Source organism: Somniosus microcephalus, chromosome 32 (genome assembly GCF_052327205.1).
Source record: "Somniosus microcephalus isolate GS21.2 chromosome 32, FLI_Smic_1.0, whole genome shotgun sequence".
Lineage (NCBI taxonomy): Eukaryota > Metazoa > Chordata > Chondrichthyes > Squaliformes > Somniosidae > Somniosus > Somniosus microcephalus.
The window spans coordinates 32,109,623-32,137,521 of record NC_141018.1 but is presented as its reverse complement, the minus strand read 5'-3'; the positions used below and the strand labels follow the sequence as shown (position 1 = coordinate 32,137,521).

At 45.7% G+C, this 27,899-nt stretch overlaps 1 protein-coding gene across 1 annotated transcript; it reads right to left on the bottom strand.

Moving 5' to 3' along the window:
- Positions 1–563: 563 nt before the first annotated feature.
- fbxo22 (F-box protein 22) lies at positions 564–26,933 on the bottom strand. Its single transcript, XM_085972318.1, has 7 exons — positions 26,745–26,933; positions 23,880–24,024; positions 19,453–19,537; positions 16,720–16,833; positions 12,128–12,295; positions 6,249–6,414; positions 564–2,254 (listed from the first exon to the last, which is right to left on the bottom strand). Exons 1-7 carry the CDS (start codon positions 26,852–26,854, stop codon positions 1,837–1,839), a joined length of 1,206 nt encoding a protein of 401 aa, XP_085828444.1. The 5' UTR covers positions 26,855–26,933; the 3' UTR covers positions 564–1,836.
- Positions 26,934–27,899: the final 966 nt, after the last annotated feature.

Here is a 27,899-nt window from a genome sequence, read left to right as displayed (position 1 = left end):
CATTGAAACATACAAAATTCTTACAGGGTAGATGCAGGGAGGATGTTTCCCCTGGCTGGGGAGTCTAGAACCAGGGGTCACAGTCTCAGAATAAGGGGTCAGCCAATTAGGACTGAGATGAAGAGAAATTCCTTCACTCAGAGGGTGGTGAATCTTTGGAATTCTCCTCCCCAGTGGGCTGTTGAGGCTCAGTCATTGAGTATATTCAAGAGATCTCGATAGATTTTTGGATATTAAGGGAATCAAGGGATATGTGGGATAGTGCAGGAAAGTGGAGATGAGGTAGAAGACCAGTCGTGATCTTATTGAATGGCGGAGCAGGCTCGGGGGGCCAAATGGCCGACTCCTGCTCCTATTTCTTGTGAATGCTCAGCCCCTGGGAAAGGACCACATGGATTTTGCAACGATCTAGACTGGCCTTCCTTTTCCCACTTGCAAATCGTAGGACTTATCAGTAATAAGAGAATTTAACCAATAAATCTGATTTTATAGGCTTATTGTTAGGAAATAGTGTTGACATCGGTGTGCAATTTTAAACAGAGAAAAAGGCAGTGATAAAGTGGTCTATTCACAAGCATTTATTTTAAAACCTTCCTCTATTATAAAAAGAAAGTTAATGAATGTAATTAGCAATTTTAATTATAGTAACAAAAGTGCTTCCAATTCAGATAATGATCTCTGATCTCACAACAGGTCACACCTGCTACAAAAGCTGCAGTTATCCCATCACACAGCAGCCTCGCTCACACAAGGGCTGCAGTCTAAGACCAGGGAATTGTAAGGAATGACGGGACAACGTCTGGTTACCAACTCTGGTTGGGCGGATTGCTGGAGGGTTCGTCACATGACCTCCCACCGCCATCGGCCCTGCCCGGTCAACCTCAGTGCAGTGCTGTGGGAGTGCTGCACTGTCGAAGGTGCCGTCTTTCGAATGAGACGTTAAACTGAGGCCCCGTCTGCTCTCTCAGGTGGATGTAAAAGATCTCGTGGCACTATTGCAAAGAGGAGTTCTCCCCGGTGTCCTGGCCAATATTTATCCCTCAACCAACATAATAAAAACAGATTCTCTGGTCATTATCACACTGCTGCTTGCGGGAGCTTGCTGTGCGTGAATTGCCTTCTGCGTTTCCTACATTACAACAGTGACCACACTTCAAAAAGTACTTCACTGGCTGTAAAGCGCTTTGGGACGCCCAGACGCAGTGAAAGGCACTATACAAATGCAAGACTTTCTTTTCTTTCCAAATCTTTTCAATGGATATGTGCACCCTTCTCCCATCCCCACTTTCACCACGATTACACTTTACTGAAACCTTAATGACAACAAGCGAGTCTCAGCCAGAGGATTTTATTGGGACAGTCAGCTGGTTAGCATTCTCCAATAGCAAGAAGCCCTTGCCAGCTGTTACCCATCACAGCTGTTTAAATCCTGCAGAATACTTTGGGTTAAATCACAAAGATCACAATTTTTTAAAATTACAAAGTAAAAAAAATCACTAGAAATACTGAGTTTATCCATGAGCATTTATCCATGATTAGTCCTACATTCAAATGTAATAGATTAGAATCAAAGCTTTGTCAAAAACTACAGAAACGATTGAACTGACAACATCTAAAAGCATAGCTGCTCCAACTGTTCTCGCGACATTTTAAGAGATTGTAGGAGCAGATTAACTAAACGATTTTATGGACCGACTTGGTCTGTACAAACAATTTGCAACACTTTGGGCAAATATTTTCTAAGAGATGAAGACTGACCCACAAAACTTGCATGTATCCTTGTATGGCACCAGCCCAATCATCAACACCCTGGTGAGCCTATCGAAGGTTTTTATTTTATTTAACTGGCCCCAGGTGAATAAGCGCCATCACTGTCGTGTAGCCATGGAGTAATTCATCGCAATCCGAAGAGACGCCGCACTCCCGCAGCGAGAAGCTTTCAGTCACGATGCGATCGCAGCCGATTTCTCCGTTGCCGAAAAACCCGAACAGCGGAATGCTCGGAAACTGCTTCCTGAAGGCATCGGCTTCCACGTTATCCTTGCTGGAGTAGTAGCTGCGACCCCGCCCGATGCAGGCGAACATGAAGCCCACCGTGTTGCCTTCGGGGATGTTGGCGGCTTTGAGACGCTGCATCGCCGCTTCTGCGCTCTTGGGAGTCTCTACATCCTCGTCCAGGATAACGGAGGCCGCTTGGATCGGTCTGCCACTCAACGACAGGCCAACAAAGCCGTACATGTACTCGACGTCAATACTAGAAAGGGTGGGGGGGGGGGGGGGGGGGGGGGGGGGAGATAAAAGTAAAACACGGATTGACTTAAGAAAATCACTTGGTCTAAGCGTTAAACAAAGCTTTAATCAACTGTTTTTCAACATGGAGATCTAGTTGTGTCCTTCACTAGTTCCTGTTAAAGAATGTCCTGAGCAAGCTGGGCCCATGCCCGAGTATTTATACTCTCCCTGGACAGCGCCACCAGCAGGCCACCCAGTGCTATTTCATAAGTCATTTCCACATGAATGACAGGATTCATGTCACGGATCGTAAAAGCTCAGTCGGACTGGGAGCCAAGTGCAAGCATTTTTCAGGAAACAAGAATAGAATGAATCTTCGGTCCTTAATGCATGCAGATTTAAAAACAGCTCTTGTGTTCCAAGAAAAGGCTAGCAGGGAAAGGCATTTCTACAGAAATACTGTGCAAACAAGGGACTGCAGTAGATTAGCCTGGTGTCTTTCACCTCCGAGACCAGTGTTAGAATCAGACACGGGCTGAGGGGGTGGAAGTCTCTTATCTGCTGGCTGCAAAGGTCCAACTTAAAACAAATTTGGAAAATCTCTCGCTTTGTGACTAGAAAAGTGGTCGCCACACAAAACCACCATTAATGGATATTACCCGCTGGTGAAACAAGGAACGCTCTTTTGAGGTTGGGGCAGAGGCACATTGTTTGAGAGAGTAGAGGGAACGCTCCCCCATCTAAATGTTTTGTATCTAACTTGACGCAGTTTACTGGTGATCCTGGCTCTCCTGAAATTGAACGTCGTCCCATTCCTCATCACCAATATCCCTCACCTCGATCAGCATAAAATTCACAGAAACAGAAAGTCGGGTTTTAAAGACACCTCCTGTGGTTCAAGTTACCTGCTTAATCAGTCACCTCATGAACATACAAGCAAGAGGAATCATTTATAATAAAAATGCTTTCCTTCTCGAAGGTGTTAATTCCATAGAATTTGTAAATTGGAAGGGGGGAGGGGGGGGGGGGAGCCCAGGTGGGCCAGAATCTTAAAAAAAAACCAGGAGAATGACTCTTTCCTCCAACAATTAACAACCTGCAAACAAAATCACTAGAACATATGGCTTTGAAATGTGCAACTTCTGATGCAACTTAGTTGCTGGGTTTCCAATTAAGAGAAAAATTAGACATTCTGCTGCTGATTGTTAAGACAGCAATTTCACCTCCAAGAATGTCTGTCTCCGTTCCTTCATATCTCTGACTAGCTGCTGCCTTGTACGGCGTCCCACACCTTGTTTCATTTAACTGGAAGCTCCCAAGCCCATATGCTGCTGGGTGACTCATTTTTGCGCTGACTCTTTATTTTTTGATATTAAAAACGATGACACCTCCCACACGAAATGGGAAACACAGCTATTGAAATGATAAAGGTGGGGCGGGGAAGCACTGTGTACTGAAAAGGAAGCCTATTAGGGCTTTCCTCCTTCTTTAAGATGCAAGTCAAAACACAGTGAAGCCTTTTTAATGGCAATGGTGAGCAGACGTGCCTATTATCACTTTTATCGAGAGAGAAGAGTTGGGACTCTACACTTTAGAGAAGCGTAGACTATGGGGGGATCTGTTGAGGTTTGAGAGATAATGAGGGGAACAGACTGTGTTCCAGTTGACAGTTTGTTTCAATTAAATAGATTAGGAAGGACCAGGGGTCACAATTTTAAGTTGTAGAAGGCTAGATCGAGGTTAGAGGTCAGGAGGTGGGTCTTTCCCCAGAGAATAGTGGACCTCGAACAGGCTGCCTTCTCGTGCGGTGGATGCTGATTCTCTGAACTCCTTCAAGCGAGAGCTGGACCTGTGTCTGGCTGGGGCGGAGATCCCCTCTTACAGAAGGTCGGTACTGCAGGGAATTCAGGGCCAGAGTGATCTCCTGGACTAGTTTTGATCGCCTAGATGGGTGGGAGGAATTTCCCAGATTTCACTCTGCTCTCCCCCCCCCCACCCAATTGGCCCTGGAAATTTTTTACCTGGTTTTTCACCTCTCCCAGGAGGTCACATGGTTTCAGGTGGGGTGGAGAGTATATAGTGTGATGCACAAGGTATTGCAATTGCGTGGGACAGGTTGGATGGACCAGAGGGTTGTTACCTGTCTGTCATTGTTCGTAGAACACAGAAAATATGTACACTGATCCTGACTGGCAAGAACAACCAGTCACGTAAATACACCAAAACCCAACTTTCATAAACTGTGCCAAAGCAATCATTCCACTATCAAACTCTCTGCTACACCTACATTCACGGTCTGTTTATGCATAAACATTTTCCACTGAGCTTGGACAACTGGGGAAATACCAGGGACCATGCCAGCACTCTTGGCTGCATCAACCTTTGGACGCAACAGTAAGCAGAGGTCCTGTCTGTCTGTACGCTATGGATCCAATGTCACGACTCAAAAGGAGTTCTCCCAGCGTCCTGGCCAACATCCCTCCTGCAACAAAACATCACCAGAAAACCTTGCTGCAGTTGTACAGGGCCTTGGTGAGACCACACCTTGAGTATTGTGTGCAGTTTTGGTCGCCATATCTGAGGAAGGATGTTCTTGCCATGGAGGGAGTTCAGCGAAGATTCACCAGGCTGATACCTGGGATGGCAGGAATGACGCATGAGGAGAGATTGGGTCGATTAGGCTTATATTCGCTGGAGTTTAGAAGAATGAGAGGGGATCTCATTGAAACTTATAAAATTCTAACAGGACCAGACAGACTAGATGCAGGAAGGATGTTCCCGATGGTCGGGGGAGTCCAGAACCAGGGGTCACAGTCTAAGGATAAGGGGTAAGCCATTTAGGACAGAGACGAAGAGGAATTTCTTCACCCAGAGAGTGATGAACCTGTGGAATTCTCTACCACAGAAGGCCGTTGAGGCCAACTTATTAAATATATTCAAGAAGGAGTTAGATATATTTCTTAAGGCTAAAGGGATCAAGGGATATGGAGAGAAAGCAGGGACAGGGTGCTGAATTTGGATGATCAGCCATGATCTCATTAAATGGCGGAACAGGCTCAAGGGGCCAAATGGCCTACTCCTGCTCCTATCTTCTATATGTTTCTAAAACAGATCCACTAGCCATTCGCCACAGTTCCACCTGCAGGACGTCCCTGGTGCGGAATGGCTGCCGCATCTGCCTACGAAGCACTGCACTCCGAACAACTGTGCGACACACTTTGTGATGTTTTGACAATGCGATAAAACTAATTATAAATGCGCGTTCTTTCAATACATTTGGGACCTGTGTGATAGCCCATCTCCAACTGCATACTTTCAGAAGATTATCAAGGTTGTAAGACTTGCTCATCAAAGCACTGGGGACGTGAAAGGGGAAGGTGGACTGTCCATCAAATGTCCACAGCCAACACATTTTCAAAGACTAATTCAACTGTGCTATCTGTACAGTTATTTAAGGAAATTCTTAATCTACACTCCACTTAAAACAAAATAATCCACTTATCGCAGATGTGAAATTTCTTAATTTATTCTTTTGTTGAACTGCCCTCATCCCACCGCCCCACAAGTGCGCTTCCAACAAGAGATAACTAAATAGAGCAGGAATCCGAGATGATTTTTTACCTCTCTCCCTGGTTCAGTGATGCGGAAGCCAGTCCTCCCCCAGATCAACTAGCTCAGTACCGATCAGGGATCAAACCCGAGACGTTCCTGAATGCCGGGGCTCACTGACACATCAAGTGGTGCGTTTTATCTGGACCTTTGGCGGAGCAGATGTGAAGTTTTTACTGCATTCTGGAAGCACGCGGTTACATGGCAATGTGGTGGAGTTGAGCTTAATTACACTGCGGGGAGTTATCTTGATGGACGGATAAATCGTTCGTAGCCACGGAATGAATTAATTGCATGAAGGACAGAAGTATTTTCTTCCCAGCATTTAACGAGGTGCATAAGCCGATCAAGGCACAGGTGCGTGCGTGTCTGTGTCTGTGTGTGTGTACCGTCAGCACCAAACCTACCTTTCAGAACTGGGTGAAAACACCCGGTCAATGTGGCCCCCGACTACAACAGTGTTCCTCATATTGAATGGCCTGGTGAGCCGTTGAATGAAGTCAGCCACGGCCGGTTTAAACGTGTTGTATCCAAACAGGAGGACGACACGCAGGTCAGGGTTATCCTGAAGGCCTGAGAGGGGGAAAAGTGAACAATGTGTCAGCCGGTGGCTCAGTGAGGTAGCACTCTCGCCTCCGAGTCAGAAGGTTGTGGGTTCGAGCCCCACTCCGGACACTTCAGCACAAAAACCTAGGCTGACAGTGCAGTGCAGTGCTGAGGGGGTGCTGCACTGTCGGAGGTGCCGTCTTTCGGATGAGACGTTAAACCGAGGCCCCGTAAAAGATCCCACGGCACTATTTCGAAGAAGAGCAGGGGAGTTATCCCCCAGTGTCCTGGCCAATATTTATCCCCTCAATCAACATCACTGAAACAGATTTTCTGGTCATTATCAACACTGCTGTTTGTGGGAGTTGCTGTGCGCAAATTGGCTGCTGCGTTTCCTACATTACAACAGTGACTAGACGTCAAAAAGTACTTCATTGGCTGTAAAGCACTTTGGGACGCCCAGTGGTCGTGAAAGGCGCTGGAGAAATGCAAGTCTTTCTTTTCTTTAATAAAGCTGTGCAGACAATTTCTCTATCTACCCTGGATTTGGGAGAGTTTTCCCCAAAGATTTAGCCGCAGGCAGGCCAAGCAGCAAAAAACAAAAGCTGGAATGCTCGTCAGCAGGGAACTCATTTTTTTTTTTCATTTTTTTTTTTTTTTAAATCGCTACTTTTGTCCCATATTCATGCAGTTCAAGGATATGTATTTGTGTATCCTCCCTCTTTCATCCAGTGCCCACTAGAAACAAGTGACCCAGTTTTCTTATTCTTTCTAAATACAATTCCAACGGGAATTCCAAATGGCTGCCGTGTTTGCCGGTGACTCTAATTCATCGTTTGCGAAGGGCTTTGAGAGACGTGATGAGGTGCCATACAAATGCAATTCTTTTCCCTCCTACAGAGGGGAACGACCACAGCAATTTTCCTATGGATAGAACAGACCCAAATTTGCTACGAGCAGGGAGCCCCAAATCCACCACAGAGCAGGGATAAGTTGCCGCAGCACCTGAACTCTGCCAGTGGGCAGCACTGTAACAAGCTCGAATGTTACTGCGCCAATTTCTAGTCATAGTTTCACTACAAATCCTATGCAACATAATTCTCGGTTTATGCTTAGAACAGTGCAACACCTTGCAATACAAAGCTTTACTGCAGCACCATCCAGTGGTAATAGATCAGGTATCGAACAGTGTCACGGCAAACAAAGTAACAGGATTTTTTTTCTAATTGATAAGAAAACCAAGAACCATCAAGCTGTCCCTTGGGAACTCCAAATGGCTCCCGTGTTTGCCTATAAAACAAAAATCACTGCACTTCAAGGTAGGACATCTCCTAACCCTTCAATCGTTACCACCTTGAAGGACAGGAGCAGCAAAATCATGGGAACGCCATCACCTTCGTGTCACACAAGATGCACTGTGGCAACTCGCCAAGGCTTCTTCGGCAGCACCTCCCAAACCCGCGACTTCTTCCACCTAGAAGGACAAGGGCAGCAGGCGCGCGGGAACACCACCACCTCCAAGTCACACACCATCCTGACTGGGAAGTATATCCAGCCGATCCTTCATCGTCGCAGAGTCAAAATCCTGGAACTCCCTCCCTAACAGCATTGTGGGAGCACCTTCACAACAATGGGACTGCAGCGGTTCAAGGCGGCGGCTCACCACCACCTTCTCGAGGGCGAATAGGGATGGGCAATAAATGCTGGGCCTTGCCAGCGACGCCCACATCCCATGAACGAATTAAAGAAAACACACCATCCTAACTTGTACATGCGTGGCCGGTCCTTAATCGTTGGGTTAAAGTCCTGGAACTCCCTATCTAAACGCCATCATGGGAGCAGCATCACTGCAGTCATAAGGACTGCAGTGATTCGAGGCGAAGGCCCACCACCAATGTTCCTGGGTTTTTTGTTGACGCTCTTGTGCAGGGTCTGTGCGGCCCCTTCAAACTGCCGCGCATGTGCGGTTTTTCCAACTGAGATTGCAGTTTGAAAGGGCCGCACACCCAAAATCACATTGCCCACCACCACTTGCTCAAAGTATTGAAGAATCGTCAATAACTGCAGCCTTCCCAACATCGCCCACATCCCACGAACAGAAAAAGTCATTCATTTATGGTGAAGCACCTTTAGATGTTTCCGAACAACCATTTAAGTACAAGTTTTGCTTTCTCTCCCTCCCAAAAAGACGACGTGTCTGTGTGTTTTTGAGGCCAGTAGCTTTCAATAGATATTGGCTTCTGGTCAACAGCCCACAATGTTTAGAAAAGCACTCCAACGTTACTTGTCAAAATACTTAATGACGTCGCATTACAAAGCAAGACTGCCCAGTCATGGATCAGACGGAGCCTTGATACAGCAGACCCTGGGGATTAATTTAAAACTGTCCAAATATTTCACTTAATACATTTAACAGCTGTCAAGAAAGCAAAAGCAAGACTCTTTCAATCTGTCCATCGAGGCTGCAATTAGAAATGCAGACCCCAAAAGGTCATGACCCCGTCTGGGCAACATCTAGAAGGAAAGGCAAAACAGCTCACTAATAAATTGGAGTTCTCCACATTTAAGTCTGACAAAATCCAGTAAACGGGCAAGATGCTCAATCACCAGTACTCATCATACTTTGTGAAATTTTGTTCTGCATTTGCACACTACTGGCTATCATTCTCCAAGACACAAATGTAATTAGATCCATTTAAATGTATTATGAATGGAAATCAGATACAGGAACAATTTTCGCAACAGGGATATCATGGTTGATTTGGTGTAATTAGCGTTTCAGGGTTATAAGTAGCTACTTTTTGTAAATGGATGGGAAGGAGGAGCGGTTATTAAACACGTTTGGTATAAAATTAGTAAATGCATCCTAATTTTTATATAAGAATCTCCACTGTTTAAAAACTACAATTTCAGCTTTTCCAATGGTTCAGTTGGTGAAGGCACCTATGCAGACCAAGGTAGTCACAGGCAATGTCCCCTCTGATTTTTTGGGGGGCTGCACGACCCATTCAAAAATCCGTGCATGCGCGGTTTTTGCATTTGAAAGCCAGTGAGCCGGCTGCGCGGGAGCTCTAGACAGCTGCGCCGCTTAAAGGGAATAGATTGGGAGAAGGGGAAGTGCAATGAGACCTGGGTGTCCTTGTGCACCAGTTGCTTGCAGGTGCAGCAGACGGTTAAGAAGGCAAATGGTATGTTGGCCTTCGCAGCGGGAGGGTTTGAGTACAAGAACAAGGATGTCTTGCTGCATTTGTACAGGGCCTTGGTGAGACCACATCTTGAGTATTGTGTGCAGTTTTGGTCACCTTATCTGAGGAAGGATGTTCTTGCCATGGAGGGAGTGCAGTGAAGATTCACCAGACTGATACCTGGGATGGCAGGAATGGCGTATGAGGAGAGATTGGGTTGATTGGGTTTATACTCGCTGGAGTTTAGAAGAATGAGAGGGGATCGCATTGAAACTTATAAAATTCTAACAGGACTGGATAGACTAGTGTAGGAAGTCACACAACACCAGGTTATAGTCCAACAGCTTTATTTGAAATCACAAGCTTTCGGCGCGCTGCTCCTTCAGCTTGTGATTTCAAATAAAGCTGTTGGACTATAACCTGGTGTTGTGTGACTTCCTACATTTGTCCACCCCAGTCCAACACCAGCATCTCCACATCATAGATAGACTAGATGCAGGAAGGCTGTTCCCGATGGCGGGGGGAGTCCAGAACCAGGGGTTACAGTCCAAGGATAAGGGGTAAGCCATTTAGGACTGAGATGAGGAGGAATTTCTTCACCCAGAGAGTGGTGAACCTGTGGAATTCTCTACCACACAAGGCAGTTGAGGCCAATTCATTAAATATATTCAAGGAGTTAGATATATTTCTTAAGGCTAAAGGGATCAAGGAATCAAGGGATATGGGGAGAAAGCAGGGACAGGGTACTGAATTTGGATGATCAGCCATGATCTCATTGAATGGCGGAGCAGGCTCGAGGGGCCGAATGGCCTACTCCTGCTCCTATCTTCTATGTTTCTATGGAACATGGGTCACAGGTTCAATCAGTGATCTGTGCGGAGTTAACGGACCTCAGTGGCGATAAACAGGCTACAATTGGCTCCAACACCCCGAGTTGGTCAGAAAGTCAGCAAGTCAACTGCACCGCTTGCTGAAAAATCTGCACCTGTGGGGGTCAAGATCATCCTCAGCCGCACATTTGTATCAACCAGCGTCGTCAAAAGCAAGACCCTCACCCCCCTGCTTAGGAACAGGAGTAGGCCGCTCATCCCTTGAGCTTGCTCCACTATCCAATCCGATCATGGCTGATCTGTAGCTCAACTCCCTTTCCCCGCCTTTCATCCAGATCCCTGGACACCCTTACCTAACAAAATGCTCAGCTGCGTTGCCCAAAAATGAAATGCGGAACGCGCCAGATGGAGATCTGAAAGGAATAGCTGTTCTACAGCTCGGCGGTAGTACAGCAACAAAGCTGCACATCCAGGCCAGTACTGGGTCCTTTTCTAATGAAAGGGAATGAGGTAATATTTAGCAATTCTACATTCATTTACTTCCTTCACCTCAATTTTATTACGGCATATGGATTGCAATCAATCCATATGCAATTAGACTGCATTCGAAATTTATATACAATAGAGATGTACAGACAACAAGACTAAGTCTTTATATCCATTACGAAAGCCAACTTCCGTTCCAAGGTTTGTTGCTCTTAGCATTAACATGCCTTCTGTGTTTAAACTGTAACATCTTTATTTGGAATTGCCCGTGCTGTGCGAGTTCCTTGCAGAGAGCTTCACAGGCCATGCTGGCAGGAAATGGAAGCCTCATTTCAATGATGGATGGCTTACAGCAGTCGCCCTGGATTCAAAGCAGCCAAATATTCCAGTGTTCATCTCTTTCCCTTCCAGCCACCCACCGTGGGAGTAAAGCAAGCACGCCAAGCCCAAGTATACAGCAAGTAAAAGGTGACAGCAGTACAAATATCAAACTGCACGTTTAATTACGATAATTTTAAATGCTTGTGGCAACATGCCTGTACCGCTATGAGATGCAACACACTTTCTAAACTGCAAAGAAACTTAATTTTTTTGTGTATATATGCACTTTAAAAAAACAAACTGCACAACTTATTATTAAAGATTATAAAATGGTATGGCAGTGGGCAGATATTACAGGCGAGAATCTTAAAATGCTGTGTCCTTCGGAGTTGCAGCAGAAAACTTACAAGGGTCATAGACTCAGGATAAGGGGTTGGTCATTTCGGACTGAGGAAGAGGAACCTCTTCACTCGGAGGGTTGTGGAATTCTCTACCCCAGAGGGAGGTGGATGCGCAGTCGGCGAGTATATCCAGACTGAGATCAATAGATCTTTGAGCACTAAGGGAATCACGGGGTCGGGCGGGAAAGGGGAGTTGATATGGAAGATCAGCCATGACCTTATTGAATGGCGGAGCAGGCTCGAGGGGCCGTGTAGCCTACTCCTATTTCTTATGTTTACAAGTGCATTCCAAACTGCAAGTTCTCTGACCAAACAGTGACCACAATGATGCAAGACATTACATTCCCTACATTACAACAGCGACGACACTTCAAAAGTGCTTCATTGGCTGTGAAGCGCTTTGGGATGTCTGGTGGTCGTGAAAGGCGCTATATAAATGCAAGCCGTTCTTTCTTTGCATTCCTAATTCTTCCTACATTATTTTACATTTACCCCGCAGAAAAGGGGGGAAACTTGCCTGCCTCTTGGAGTTTCTCTTCATCAAAAGCGTTATTGTGCAAATCTTTGTTGGACAAGTGGAAGAATTTGACCGTCACCCCGTCGATCTTGGGCAGAAGCAGGGCAAACCCTGCAAGTCCATCTTCGAACTCTAGAGGTCTCTGCGTGCCACATCCCATAGGAGTGTCTGGAAAACAAATTAACCGGGCAATAGGTTTGAAGTCACAAAAAACTATTTGATTTAAATAAACTATTTTCTTTTTTTTTTTTTAAATCAACTTTTGGTTATGCTTTTATGTCAATGTTTAACGTTGAAACTGCCTGTGTAAACATTTAGAATGGAAATCCTGTATATAAACATAGGCTGCAATGATAGAGTGCAGACTCTGGCCTGTAGGTGGTTCTGTGCAGTGAGTTTTTGAAGTCTCTGTTGCTAACTTTGAATATAAAAAACACTCCTATTCATCAACTGAGCATGTGCAACACAATGGACAATTCACTAGTAAGATATTATTACTGAAGTTTAATGCATCAAAGTATAGCGTTCTTCTGTCAACTGTGGCTCAGTGGGTAGCACTCTCGCCCGAGTCAGAAGGTTCTGGGTTGAGACTTGAGCACAAAAATCTAGGCTGACGCCCCCAGTGCCAGTACTGAGGGAGTGCTGCACTGTCAGAGGTGCCAGCTTTTGGAGGAGACGTTAAACCGAGGCCTCATCTGCTCTCTCAGGTGGACGTAAAAGATCCCACGGCACTATTTCGAAGAAGAGCAGGGGGAGTTCTCCCTGGTGTCCTGGGCCAATATTTATCCCTCAATCAACATCACTAAAAACAGACTATCTGGTCGTTAGCACATTGCTGTTTGTGGGATCTTGCTGTGTGGAAGCTGGCTGCCGTGTTTCCTACATTACAACAGTGACTACACTTCAAAAAGTACTTCATTGGCTGTGAAGCGTTTTGGGACGTCCTGTGGTCGTGAAAGGCGCTGTATAAATGCAAGTCTGTCTTTCTTGCAAACATTACAGGTACAACCCATTTGCTAAAATACCTCAAATTCCACAAAACGCTTTTACTTGTCTGGAACTTAATAAAATGTTTACAATTACCTGTATACTTTTACTAATAAATCTTTTTCATAAATGTCAGCAGTTCAATGCAGTAGTTTGACAGGTTGTTCCTAACGTGTATACAGACGGTGACTGCGAGCAATTTGGGCTGTTAAATTTAACAGCATAAATTAAATACCCACCTCAAATTAGTGAACATATTTGTGTCTCCTACCTAGTTAGAGAAATTTACCTGTTGGGAGTCCAGTTAAAGAAAAATTCCAACGGTGGTTTGTTAGCAGAGGGCTGTTTTATGATTTATCTTTTGGGAAACTGTACTTGATGAAAGAATTGGCAAGACTACTGACAATTTAAACCCTTATTTCTGTAAGATACCTTTCTCGTGTATACCTATATACGTAGGATTAGGATATGGTTTAACCTCATATGATTAAAGCTTTTGGTTTCCTATTGCTGAATGAAATGGATAAAGTTGTTCATTCCCAAGATGCTTTAGAATTTGATGCGTCAAGGATCCGTTTTAGTCGCTGCTACTTTTCAATTGTTTGCTGAAACATGCTGAAAATGTAAGATTCGTGACTTGTTTTGTGGCCACTTAAGAGTGATCCATGGTTGTAACAATGGTAAACAGGATATAAACATGTGGCACCTGTCATTTAAGGAAACATATCTGTTAATTTGGAGGAACAAGGATATCTTGCTGCACGACAGCAAAATACTGCGGATGTTGGAAATCCGAAATAACAACAGAAAATGCTGGAAAAACTCAGCAGGTCAGGCAACATCCGTGGACAGAAATTTGAGTTGACATTTCGGGTCGAACCCGTCTTCAAAACTGGAAAGAAAAGATAGATCGGAGGCAGGGCTGCGATCGGACAAAAGAATAAAAGAAACAAAAGAAGTAAAAAAGAGACAATAAAAGGTATTAGAAGCTAGACGAGATGGTAATAGGCTGAGATTGGGTGTAAAGTGTACTGGCAGGGCAAGAGATAGCTGCCAGGTGTGAGAGCGAAACAAAAGGAAAGGGGGGGGGGGGGGGGGGGGAGACGGGGGAAAGGAGTGGAAAAATTACAAGAAAAAATGAAATAGGGGCCGAGGTTATGATCTGAAATTGTTGAACTCGATATTGAGTCCGGAAGGCTGCAAAGTGCCTAATCGGAAGATGAGGTGCTGTTCCTCGAGTTTACGTTGAGCTTCCGTGGAACAATACAAGAGGCCAAGGACGGTGAGGTCCGAGTGGGAATGGAGCAGTGAATTAAAATGACTTGCTGCAGTTGTACAGGGCCTTGGTGAGACCACATCTTGAGTATTGTGTGCAGTTTGGTCGCCTTATCTGAGGAAAGATGTTCTTGCCATGGAGGGAGTGCAGCAAAGATTCACCAGACTGATACCTGGGATGGCAGGAATGACGTATGAGGAGAGATTGGGTCGATTTGGGCTTATACTCGCTGGAGTTTAGAAGAATGAGAGGGGATCTCATTGAAACTTATAAAATTCTGACAGGACTGGACAGACTAGATGCAGGAAGGATGTTCCCGATGGCGGGGGAGTCCAGAACCAGGGGTCACAGTCTAAGGATAAGGACAGAGATGAGGAGGAATTTCTTCACCCAGAGAGTGGTGAACCTGTGGAATTCTCTACCACAGAAGGCAGTTGAGGCCAATTCATTAAATATATTCAAGAAGGAGTTGGATATATTTCTTAAGGCTAAAGGGATCAAGGGATATGGGGAGAAGGCAGGGACAGTGTACTGAATTTGGATGATCAGCCATGATCGCATTAAATGGCGGAGCAGGCTCGAGGGGCCGAATGGCCTACTCCTGCTCCTACCTTCGATGTTTCTATGTTTCTAAATACAGCCTTTCTAGGAGTCTGCTTCAATAACACCGGTCATTGATGAGGAATTGTTACCGACATTGTTTCATGAGAACCCCACTATAAATATTCCAAACTTTTCTGTACAATTTGTAGAGAAAATCAGCAGTGGAAGGAGCAACGAGTTCTCTACCCAACAACAACTTGTATTTATATAGCGCCTTTAACATAGTAAAATGTCCCAAGGCGCTGCACAGGTGTATTTTAAGACAAAAGATTTGACACCGAGCCACAAAGATAAATTAGGGCAGGTGACCAAAAGCTTGGTCAAAGAGGTCGGTTTTAAGGAGCGTCTTTAAAGGAGGAGAGAGAGGTAGAGAGGCGGAGAGGTTTAGGGAGGGAATTCCAGAGCTCAGGGCCCAGGCAACAGAAGGCACAGCCACCAAAGGTTGAGGGATTATAATCAGGGGTGCTCAAGAGGGCAGAATTAGAGGAGCGCAGATATCTCGGGGGGGTTGTGGGGCTGGAGGAGATTACAGAGATAGGGAGGGGGTGAGGCCATGGAGGGATTTGAAAACAAGGATGAGAATTTTGAATCGAGGCGCTGCTTAACTGGGAGCCAATGTAGGTCAGCGAGCACAGGGGAGATGGGAGATATTTCAGTTGTAGGTTTTATTTCTCTATAATGTCTAATGTTTAAAGATATTGTGTGTATTTGGACTTGGTCTCATACAATAAAAGGATTTTGGCATCCATTACCTGGAGTCAGATATTGAACTCGTTAGATTTCCACAGGTCAGAAATATAAAGCGTCAGGGAGACAGGTTGCAAAATTACATGCTTGTGCCCAAATGCTAGATAACCAACTATCCAAATATGTAATCAGCTATGCACTGAACACAGATCCATCTTTCCATTCGAATTGCACAGTCCCTCTGCCAAGCATCAGAGCTAGAACGGCACCTTACGACCACGAAAAAGCAATTTCTGGAAACTGTTTCCTTAAAACATGCACCGGCTAATTTACACCTTGCACGAGAATGCAAAGCTGGACGTATTGCCCGGGCAAGTATTCAAATCATGCAACAAGCATTTTCGTACCAATGTCAGTCACTGAACAAGTCCTTCAGTTTACGTACAGTATAGTTACGAGTCCGAGACGCATTGGCAAACAAGTGGGTTGGATATGCTCAAGATCTTCAAAGCTCCAGCGTACTGGGGATTTTAATGCAGATTATAAAACTTAAACACAGCTTAGGAAACAAACTAATAGGGGCTTAATTTAAAACATGCACGATTGTTTCCGACTGAAATGTGTAGAGTCATAATGTTGCTTAGTATACAGTTCACCTCAATTGAGGGGAAAACAACATCAGCCAGGGATCCCACTGCTAAAGGCAAACTAGGGACCCCCGCTGGAAAGTATGCATGCGTGCGTTGGCCGAGGAGTAGGCTCAGCTTCAATGCCTCCCACAGCTGAATGGCCAAGTGACATTCACTTTCTAGCCACACATGAAAAACGGCCACGCAGGTGTAGTCACAGAGAGCAACCTGCGGATCGACGTCTCAGCGTTAACCCGTCGAGTGATAAAAACGTGAGGTGGAATTTTTTTCCCCACAGAACTGTAAGTATTTTAATATTTAATTTCTTCAATGTTTTGTTCCAGTCCACCTCATGCAGTTCAAGCCCACAAACTACAGCACATAAGGAACTCCCAAGAGATGCTACTTACAGACGATTCCAGGGCAACTGACCCCCACTACTTTGCACTCCACAGGCAGTAGATTCTCCAATGTTGCTGCCATTTCTGCATCCTTGTTTTTCTTTGGCGGCCCATCGCTCCCCTCTGTAATATGCAAATTTTAAAAAGGAAAGAGCATTACCAGCGATGGCCTAATATACACATCCATGCAAGTACTGTACAGCATACGAAAAGGGCCGCGCTGCATAGCAGTCAAACATCAACTGCCAACAAAACCATTTTCACATTGTGCCAAATGTAAATGAACACGTACATTTAACCAATGAACAATATAAGGAAGCAAAACCATAAAAAGGTTTGTAACCTGAAGCAATTTGGTTAAACTTAGCAGGGAGGGAGAGCGAGAAGCGATAAAACTAATTATTTTCCCCATCATCTCAAAACTGATGCAGACCAACGTTAGAAACAAAAAGCAGCTGTCTAAACAGTTAAAGAAAGCCAGACTTGCATTTTTATAGCACCTTTCGCGACCACCGGACGTCCTAAAGCGCTTTACAGCCAATGAAGCACTTTTTGAAGTGTAGTCATTGTTGTAATGTAGGAAATGGGGCAGCCAATTTGCGCACAACAAGCTCCCACAAACAGCAATGATGACCAGATAATCTGTTTTTTTAGTGATGTTGGTTGAGGGATAAATATTGGCCCTGCTCTTCTTCAAACTATTGCCATGAGATGGGAAAGCAAGTTGTGCAGAGGGCTCAAAGAACCTGCAAAGGGATATAGACAGGCTAGGTGAGTGGGCAAACATTTGGCAGATGGAGTATAATGTGGGAAAGTGCGAGGTTATCCACTTTGGCAGGAAAAATAAAAAAACAAATTATTATTTAAATGGAGAGAGATTACAAAATGCTACAGTTCAGAGGGACCTGGGGGTCCTTGTGCATGAAACACAAAAAGTTAGCATGCAAGTACAGCAAGTAATCAAAAAGGCAAATGTAATGTTGGCCTTTATTTCAAGGGGGTTGGAGTATAAAAGCAGGGAAGTCCTGCTACAACTGTACAGGGTATTGGTGAGACCACACCTTGAGTACTGCGTACAGTTTTGGTCTCCTTATTTAAGGAAGTATATACTTGCACTGGAGGCAGTTCAGAGACGATTCACTAGGTTAATTCCAGAGATGAGGGGTTTGACTTATGAGGAAAGGTTGAGCAGGCTGGGCCTATACTCATTGGAATTTAGAAGAATGAGAGGTGATCTTATTGAAACGTTTAAGATACTGAGGGGGCACGACAAGGTAGACGCAGAGAGGATGTTTCCCCTCGTGGGGAAATCTAGAACGTGGGGGCACAGTTTTAGAATAAAGGGTCGCCCTTTTAGAACTGAGATGAGGAGGAATTTCTTCTCCCAGAGGGTCGTAAATCTGTGGAATTCTCTGCCCCAGAGAGCCGTGGAGGCTGGGTCATTAAATACATTTAAGGTGGAGATAGACAGATTTTTGCAAGATAAGGGAGTGAAGGGTTATGGGGAGCGGGCGGGGAAGTGGCTTTGAGCCCAAGAGCAGCCATGATCTTATTGAATGGCGGAGCAGGCTCGAGGGGCCAAGTGGCCCATTCCTGCTCCTATTTCTTATGTTGAGATCTTTTATGTCCACCTGAGGGGGCAGACGGGTCCTCGGTTTAACGTCTCATCCGAAAGACGGCACCTCCGACAGTGCAGCACTGGAGTGTCAGCCCAGATTTTTGTGCTCAAGTCTCTGGAGTGGGGACTTAAACCCACAGCCTTCTGACTCAGAGGCAAAGGTGCTACCAACTGAGCCACTGGCCGACACAATAGAAATCTGTGATATATTAGAAATGAATGCATTTGTATGAAATTCCTCAGTCTGTTGCTTCAGCCGAATGTTTAACCTTCAAAATAAACGAGTTAATAAAATAGCAGACAAAAGATTTCCAATATGAACATGGCCGTCAACAATACAACACGGTTTCCATCTGTAGTTGTCTTAAAGTAGCAGTACGCAATTTCAGAATAATAAAATCTGACGGCATGAAACTGTCATAAATCACAAACACTTGTTTCGGAGGTGGGGGGGGGGGGGGGGGGGGAAATGTTGTTAAGCAACTATTTGCAAAATAAAACATCTGTAAAATAATATTTTACAGCTATTAAGAGGTTTAAATTTAATGGGCCTGAAAAATCTCTTCACAGGAGAGTGCTCATTTTTGTCCCTGACTACCATCGCACTGATGAAATTGTGGGGAAGCACAGCCCTGAAGCATAGGATTTAGTTAATGGGCATTAAATAGGAGTAGCACATGCAATGTCTGGTTTTTCATTCCCATTAGTTTTAAGCAGAATCTTCTTTACCCAGAGAGTGGCGAGAATGTGGAACTCGCTACCCCAAGGTGTAGTTGAGGCGGATAGCATCGATGCATTGAAGGGGAAGCTAGATAGGTACATGAGGGAGAAAAGGAATAGAAGGGTATTCTGATAGGGTTAGAGGAAGAAGGGCGAGGGGAGGTTCATGTGGAGCGTAAACGGAAGCCCAAATTAATGTTGCTATTAAAAAAAGTCAGATGAAATTTATATCAAGATACAGTCACATCTCTTAATTCAAAGTTGCTTCATTGAAATTCACTGATAATTCAAAATGAATAGTTGTGTTATTTGCACGGCTTAATTGAAATTAAATCATTTCTTTCCGTGCAAAAAAAAAATCTTAAAAACCTGACATTTTGTTTATATCCAGAAAAGTATTTCACCTTTCTTCCGTTTGTTCGAACTCGGTGCGCTGAAGGTATTGGTACCAACCATGTAAAGTACCGTCTCTGGCAGTACATAAACCTCCTGTTCAAAAGAAAGAGAGTAATATCAATAGGACATACTGTCCAAGCGACAGAACAGGAACATGCTGAGAGCCAGCCTATGATCACAACAGCAAGTCAAAACAGCAAGGCAAAGGGCTTTTTTTTTAGAAAAAGGTTTTGTACTTAGAGATAGTATTACTGATAGCGCTGACAGCTCAGCTGTACACAGGGTAGCGTGGAAATGATCTGGAACTGAAACAGGGAAGGTTCCCAATTTCCATCTTTAGTCCATGTCGAGTTCGCTGATCTCATCAGTGAGAGTGCCCATCACATTTCAAAGTGTCAAAATTATATAGAAAGAGATACAGGCATTTTGTGCAGTTTTTATTCTGACTGGGAGCCAGAAATGATGAGCTCCTTGCAATCAGCAAACCCCTCTCACCAAACAGCAATTAAACAGCAAATGGTCTGTTAGCATTTATAGAGTGAAGAAGTCTTACTACAATTATATAGAGCCTTGGCGAGACCACACCTGGAGTACTGTGTAGAGTTTTGGTCTCCTTACCCAAGGAAGGATATAGTTGCCTCTGGGGGAGTGCAGCGAAAGTTCACCAGACTGGTTCTTGGGATTGGGGGGGGGGGGGGGGGGGGGGGAAATGTCCTATGAGGAGGGATTGCAGAGACTAGCCCCATATTCCCTACAGTTTAGAAGAATGAGGGGTGAGCTCACTGAAACACAGCTTGGCAGGGTAGATGCTGGGAGGAAGTTTCCCCTGGCTGGGGAGTCCAGCACTAGGGGTCACAGTCTCAGAATAAGGGGTCAGCCATTTAGGACTGAGATAAGGAGAAATTTCTTCACTCAGAGGGTGGTGAATCTTTGGAATTCTCTATATAGAAACATAGAAGATAGGAGCAGGAGTAGGCCATTCAACTCCTCAAGCCTGTTCCGCCATTTAATGAGATCATGGCTGATCATCCAAGTTCAGTACCCTGTCCCTGCTTTCTCCCCATATCCCTTTAGCCTTAAGAAATATATCTAACTCCTTCTTGAATATATTTCATGAATTGGCCTCAACTGCCTTGTGTGGTAGAGAATTCCACAGGTTCACCACTCTCTGGGTGAAGAAATTCCTCCTCATCTCAGTCCTAAATGACTTACCCCTTATCCTTAGACTGTGGCCCCTGGTTCTGGACTTCCCTGCCATCGGGAACATCCTTTCTGCATCTTGTCTGTCTAGTCCTGTTAGAATTTTATAAGTTTCAATGAGACCCCCTCTCATTCTTCTAAACTCTAGCAAATATAAGCCTAATCGACCCAATCCTCATACGTCATACTCCAGAGGGCTGTGGATGCTCAGTCCTTGAATATATTCAAGACAGACAGCAATAGATTTTTGGATACTAAGGGAACCAAAGGGGATAGTGCGGGAAGGTGGAGTGAGGTAGAAGATCAGCCATGATCTCATTAAATGGCAGAGCAGGCTCGAGGGCCGAATGGCCTGCTCCTATTTGTTAAGTTCTTAAACTCTGACTGACTTAAGACTTTGTAGCCTCAAAGGATGTACTGTTTTAAACACATCTCCATCTTAGCTGCGGAATAATATATTGTGTTTCATAACATGAATTTTATACCGTGTAACATGCATCATTGCACTTACTGCGAGCCAAGCCACAGGGGAGATCTGATCCTTTAAAATAGTCTAAATTTAAATGAGCGCCTGCTGGCTTTGATGTCTGAATTCCAAATGCAGTCCATCAGTATGCGCTGAGGATGGCAGCCATTAGCAAGTAGAATCTGACGGAGGAAAGTTTGATAACGTAGTGGTTATGCTACTGGGACGAGTAACCCAGATGTCATGAGTTCGAATCCCACCTTGCTAAATTGAATTCAATAAATTTGGTAATTTGTGGGCTGGCTCCAGAGAGGGAGAAAAAAAACACCATGACAGCTGCCGGATTGTTGTAAAGTCACAACTGGTTCACTTAGGACATTGCTGCCCTGGCAACTTGGTCCTTCCCTTGATTTTGAACTGACTACGGCAACAAAAAAAATGAAGAAAAACACACTAACAAAAATTAGCATTTATCACATGGTGATTCACAGAGGCACAAGGGAAAACAAAATGGACACCGAGTCAAAGAAAGAGAAGAGCTTGTTCGGAGTTAGGTTTTGAGGAGACGGAGGTGGAGAGCAGGGTGTTTTATGAGAGGGATTTCCAGAATGTTGTACCTAGGCACCTGAAGGAACGGCTGCCAAAGGGAGGGAACGTGCAACAGGCTCGAGTCAGAGGAATGAAGGCTTTGGGTTCAGGGCATCATAAGAAATAGGAGCAGGAATAGGCCACTTGGCCCCTCGAGCCTGCTCCGCCATTCAATGAGATCATGGCTGATCTTGGGCTCAAAGCATCGTAGGGCTGAAGAAGGTTACAGAGATAGGGAGGAGTGAGGCCATGAAGAGATTTAAAAACAAGGACACAGATTTTATATTTATGGTGTTGGGGAACTGGCAGCCAATGTAGGTCGGTGAGGACAGGGGTGAAGGACGAGCAGGGCTTGGTGTGGGCTAGGACAAAGGCAACATTCGGATTCATCCATATTAATCGGCATTAAGATCATTTAATGTCAGCTTGGCTCAGTTGGTAACCTTTTCATCTGTGGGCAGAAAAAAAAACCCTCCCCACTACAGGACTTGAGCACACAATCTGGGCTGCTACTGTGGTTTACAAAATTTATAGTAAATGTTCCCCTTCCCCTGCTAAAACTGAAATATCTGTTAGGTAAGGGGTATCGAGGGATTGTGGAGCAAAGGCGGGTTAAATGATGTTGAAGTATAGGTCAGCCATGATTTAATTGAACAGTGGAACAGGCTTAAGATGCTAGATGGCCTACTCCGGTTCCTATTTAGCGCTTTAAAATGTAGGAAAACATCCCATAGCGCTTTATAGACGTATAATCAGACAGAAATGCTACAAATCATAAAACAGAAAATACTGGAACAAATTGTCAGAATATGCTTTTCAACAACAACTTATATTTATATAGCGCCTTTAACGTAGTAAACTGTCCCAAGGTGTTGCACAGGAGTACTTTGAGACAAAAATTTGACACCGAGCCACATAAGGATAAATTATGGCAGGTAGGAGGAAAGAGAGGTAGAGAGGTGGAGAGGTTTAGGGAGGGAATTCCAGAGCTTACAGAAGGCACGGCCACCAAAGGTTGAGCGATTATAATCAGGGGTGCTCAAAAGGGCAGATATCTCGGGAGGTTGTGGAGTTGAAGGAGATTACAGAGATAGGAAGGGGCGAGGCCATGGAGGGATTTGAAAACAAGGATGAGAATTTTGAAATCAAGGCGCTGCTTAACCGGGAGCCAATGTAGGTCAGCGAGCACAGGGGAGATGGGTGAACGGGACTTGGTGCGAGTTAGGACCCGGGCAGCTGCGTTTTGGATGACCTCAAGTCTACGTAGGGTGGAATGTGGGAGGCCAGCCAGGAGTGCGTTGGAATAGTCAAGTCTAGAGGTAACAAAGGCTTGGATGAGGGTTTCAGCAGCGGATGAGCTGAGGCAAGGGCGGAGACGGGCGGTGTTATGGAGGTGGAAGTAGGTGGTCTTTGTTATGCTGCGGGTATGTGGTCGGAAGCTCCTTTCAGGGTCAAATATGACACCATCGTTGCGAACCGTGTGGTTCAACCTCAGACAGATGTTAGGGAGAATTCAACTTTACTGTTGGCTCAATGACAAATGTACTGATAAAGAATATTTTTAAAATTTGTTCCTGTGATGTGGGCGTCACTGGCAAAGCCGGCATTTATTGCCCATTCCTAATTGCCCTTGGGAAGGTGGTGGTGAGCCACCTTCTTGAACCGCTGCAGTCAGTGTGGTAAAGGTGCTCCCACAGTGCTGTTAGGGAGGGAGTTCCAGGATTTTGACCCAGCGACGATGAAGGATTGGCGATATATTTCCAAGTCAGGATGGTGTATGACTTGGCGGGGATCTTGGAGGTGATGGTGCTCCCATGCGCCTGCTGCCCTTGTCCTTCTAGGTGGAAGAGGTCGCGGGTTTGGGGGGTGCTGTCGAACAAGCCTTGTCGGGTTGCGGCAGTGCATCTTGTAGAGGGTACACACTGCGGCCACGGTGCGCCGGTGGTGGAGGGAGTGAATGTTTAAGGTGGCGGATGGGGTGCCAATATGAATTTATAAAGCGCCTTTCACAACCACTGGACGTCCCACAGCGCATTACATCCAACGAAGTACTTTTGAAGTGAAGTCACTGTTGTGATGTAGGAAATATATGCTGGCTAACTGGCATTTTGCATCACTTTTACATCTTACTAAATTTCTTCACAGTTGTTTCCTTTCTGAAGAACAACGAACACCACTTACCTCCAAGTCAACAATCATTTTTTTCACCAGGAAGTGATGACCATCATCGTCATCTACGTAGGAGTGGCCTTTTGTGGAGATCCACGATAGCCTTTGATGCATCCTGATGACCCTACATGCACAGTCTCTCCACAGCCTGCATACCCTGAAACACAAATATTAAATGCTGATATTAGAGATCAGTATGGCAAGTGATTTGTTATTGTACAGAAATAACAACAGAAAATGCTGGAAAAACTCAGCAGGTCAGGCAACATCCGTGGAGAGAAATTTGAGTTGACGTTTCGGGTCGAACCCGTCTTCAAAACTGGAACGAAAAGAAACTGGATCGAAGGCAGGGCTGCAATCAGACAAAAGAATAAAAGAAACAAAAGAAGTAAAAGAGATTAGAAGCTAGACGAGATGGTAATAGGCTGAGATTAGGTGTAAAGTGTACTGGCAGGGCAAAAGATAGCTGCCAGGTGTGAGAGAGAAACAAAAGGAAGGGGGGGGGGGAAGGAGTGGAAAAATTACAAGAAAAAATGAAATGGGGGCCGAGCTTATGATCTGAAATTGTTGAACTCCTTTCCTCCCCCCCCCCTTTCCTTTTGTTTCTCTCTCACACCTGGCAGCTATCTTTTGCCCTGCCAGTACACTTTACACCTAATCTCAGCCTATTACCATCTCGTCTAGCTTCTAATCTCTTTACTTCTTTTGTCTCTTTCACTTCTTTTGTCCGATCGCAGCCCTGCCTTCGATCCAGTTTCTTTTCGTTCCAGTTTTGAAGAAGGGTTCGACCCGAAACGTCAACTCAAATTTCTCTCCACGGATGTTGCCTGACCTGCTGAGTTTTTCCAGCATTTTCTGTTGTTATTTCGGATTTCCAACATCTGCAGTATTTTGCTATCATGTTATTGTACAGAAACTGGCATTATCACTGCCTCCAGGATCTTGTATCCAAAATGGCGGAACGTGGATATCAGACGACGTGACAAACAGCAAGTGTAGAAATCTGCAAGATGTCACACTGCAGCAAGATTGCCCCAGAGATCAGAATGGAAAAAATTACAGCAATCTATTTCAAGCATTGTTTCCTCAAATAACACGTTTCTGGCAGAATGAGTAAAACTTGTAACCAGTTGAACAAATATTAGTGTTATTAATCCCAAATGAATCCCAACTGCACTCCTAACTCTCCAATGTTTAGTGGGCTAGTAGAGCACAGTGTGTGGTAGTCGGCAATAAAGAGACGGGACCCAAATATGGCCCCTGATCTCAACCAGCTCTTGACTAGAGAAGGGTGGCGGAGAGTCTCAAATGATTTAAGTACAAAGTTATCCAGATTTGGTGCGGTTTTGATATTTTTTTTTCTGGCATGAAGGGACAGCAACCAAGAACTAACCATCAGGTACTGTCAACTACCATCATGCAAGTGTCATACAACAGGAATACAAATCGAAATTGCTGGAAATTTGCAAAAAGGCCCGTCAGCACCCAAAAGGAAAGGAGACAGGTTAATAGCTTGGGATGGGGGCTGTCTGATGTAGGGTCTCCCAACCAAGCCTGGGAGCAGTGAGACACGGGGAAAATGGGGCACAACGTAGAGAAATCAGGAGCACTGAGATAGGGGGCCATATGGGAAGCAGTGAGACAAGGAGCAGACAGAGGTGTGATAGGAGGGCATCAAGAGGGGAACATAAGGGGGGGGGGAAATATGATAGAGGGGGTCAGAGGTTATGAAGAAAGGGGGGTGGGGGTAACAACAGTCAGACATGTGCCGATGACCGAGGTGGACGTGCAGGCAGCAAGGCTGGCTTTAGTGAGACGGGATATGGGGGGGGCAACGACAAAAAGGGGACATAGGGCAGCATCAGGTTCTTAGAAACACAAAAGGACATAGGGCAGCAAAATAATGGATGGAAGGAGAACATAGGGGTATGTAGGCACCATCAAAAGCGGTTAAATGACTAAGACGCAATAGAACAGATAAGCGGACAGCGAGAAATGAGCCGTATGTGGCAAAGAACAGCAAGGTGCAGTGAAAGAGGTTTACATAGGGAGCCATCAAATGTCCCATGAGCTGTGCCTAATATATGTATATACGTGTGTATGTGTGTATATGCCCTGTTCCGGTAGATATAAAAGATCTCAGCAGTATTTGAAGGGCAGGAGTGCTCTCCCCGTTTCCTGCCCAACATTGATCTACAAAAAACAGATTTAACTGGTCCGTCAGTTATTTACTGTTTGTTGGATCTTGCTGTGCGTAAATTGGCTGCAGTGTTTGCCTACATAACAAAAGGGCCTGCACTTGTAAAGTAACTCATTCGCTGTGAGCTGCTTTGGGCTCTGGAGGATGTGAGGGGCGCTATATAAATGCTTCTTTATCCCTTTCCATATACTCCCATTATATAAGCATTTATTGGCCAGCATTAATCCACTGATACTCCTCCTGGACTCTGGCCTCATCCCCCAGAGGGAGTGGAGACTCTGAACCCTGAGTCAGCAGCTGGGGGAGGTGGAGAAACTGGTTGCCGGCAGCTGGGGGGTCAGGGGTGTATGCCAGGCTGGGGGTGCCCTGGTGCCTTTGGGGGGGGGAAGAGAGAGAAAGAGCTGGGTGTCAAGGGGGGTGGGGTGGCTGCTGGGGGTAGCCGGTTACTGGGGGCGGGGGGGGGGGTGCCGGTTACTGGGGGAGGGGGCCTGTGCTGGTTACTGGGGGAGGGGGGGGTGCTGGTTACTGGGGGTGGGCTGGTTACTGGGGGAGGGGGGGCTGGTTACTGGGGGAGGGGGGGCTGGTTACTGGGGGAGGGGGGGCTGGTTACTGGGGGAGGGGGGCCGATTACTGGGGGGCGTTGCCAGGGGTTGGCGGAGCAGCACTGCTGGGTTTACCTGGCGCTTCTGTGCAGCGATTTGGTGGGCAGGAAGATCAGGATCCGCTCCACCACCTCGGCTACGTTGCTCAGCACCGAGCTGGCGCTCCTCAGGTGGGCGATATCCATGGTTCGGCTCCCGGGCTGTTTACAGCGGCGGGCCTACGAAACCAGGAAGGTCACCTGGTTAACCCCGATGACGGAATGACGTTCGCTGCGCGGCGGCGACGTCAATCGCTAGGAGGCTGCGCATGCGCTGAAAATGGTAATTACGCATGTGCTAAAATGGTAACCGCGCATGCGCTGCTGCGGTGATATTAGCGCATGCGTAGAGTGCGCCTTCTGTAGTGACTGTGGATGGAGGAGGTCAGCCCCTCATGGAGCCATTAGTTGAAGGGGCTGCTGCTCCATTTTTGGTTGCACTTCAGTCCCATGCTCCTGATCTTTGGTCACCCGATGCAGGGGAGCAGGCAGGCCAGGTCAGCGGACCTCCTCATAGGTGTTATGTTCATTAATAACTAGACATTCTTATTATGAACACAGCTAGCTTCAAGCTAGTCATTTATTCAGTACACGTTCTCTAGGTACAGTATCTGTAGAGATGCAGCATGTGTGCTCCTGTGTGCAGGCTGCCATCTTGACTGTTGCCTTGTGGGTAGCCTAGTGCCTCATGGGTAATGTAGTCTTAATATATATATATAGCTGGGTAGTGTAGTCTTATACATACAGCTATATACAGCTCTACACAGCTCTATGGCTCCAGCTAGTGTCCACTATAGAATGACATGTTATTGATCATTACAGTAGGGACTGCTCCTGGGCCTGGCCAAAGTGGCCATTAACAGGACCAAGCAGCGGGCAGTCAAAGAGGGTCGTTCAGCCCGACCGCCCCGCCTCTCTTCCGTGGCCACGTTCGCGCCCGGGGTGGCCCTCGAAGCGGAGCCCGCGGTGTCTCCCGGCACGTTCGAGGCCTTCCGCGACCGGTGCGCGCCAGAGGGACTGGAGTGCATCATCACCCCGGGGAACAAAATGTTCATTTGATTGGTTGAGTTTCCTTTAAACTTTTTTTTGTTCATTTACAGTCTTTATTGGTCGTGTCCCTTTACAAAGGAGGCACATACTTGACTCTAAATCGGCAGTTGCCAGCATTAAGAGTCAGCTCCATGGAGCTAGT

Coding starts and splice junctions, on each gene's coding strand:
- fbxo22 (XM_085972318.1), bottom strand. CDS start 26,854: ATGGATATCGCCCACCTGAGGAGCGCCAGCTCGGTGCTGAGCAACGTA. Junction 19,538..23,879: donor AAATGATTGTTGACTTGGAG/GTAAGTGGTGTT, acceptor TCTTTTGAACAG/GAGGTTTATGTACTGCCAGA. Junction 12,296..16,719: donor CAGTTGCCCTGGAATCGTCT/GTAAGTAGCATC, acceptor TTTGTTTTCCAG/ACACTCCTATGGGATGTGGC.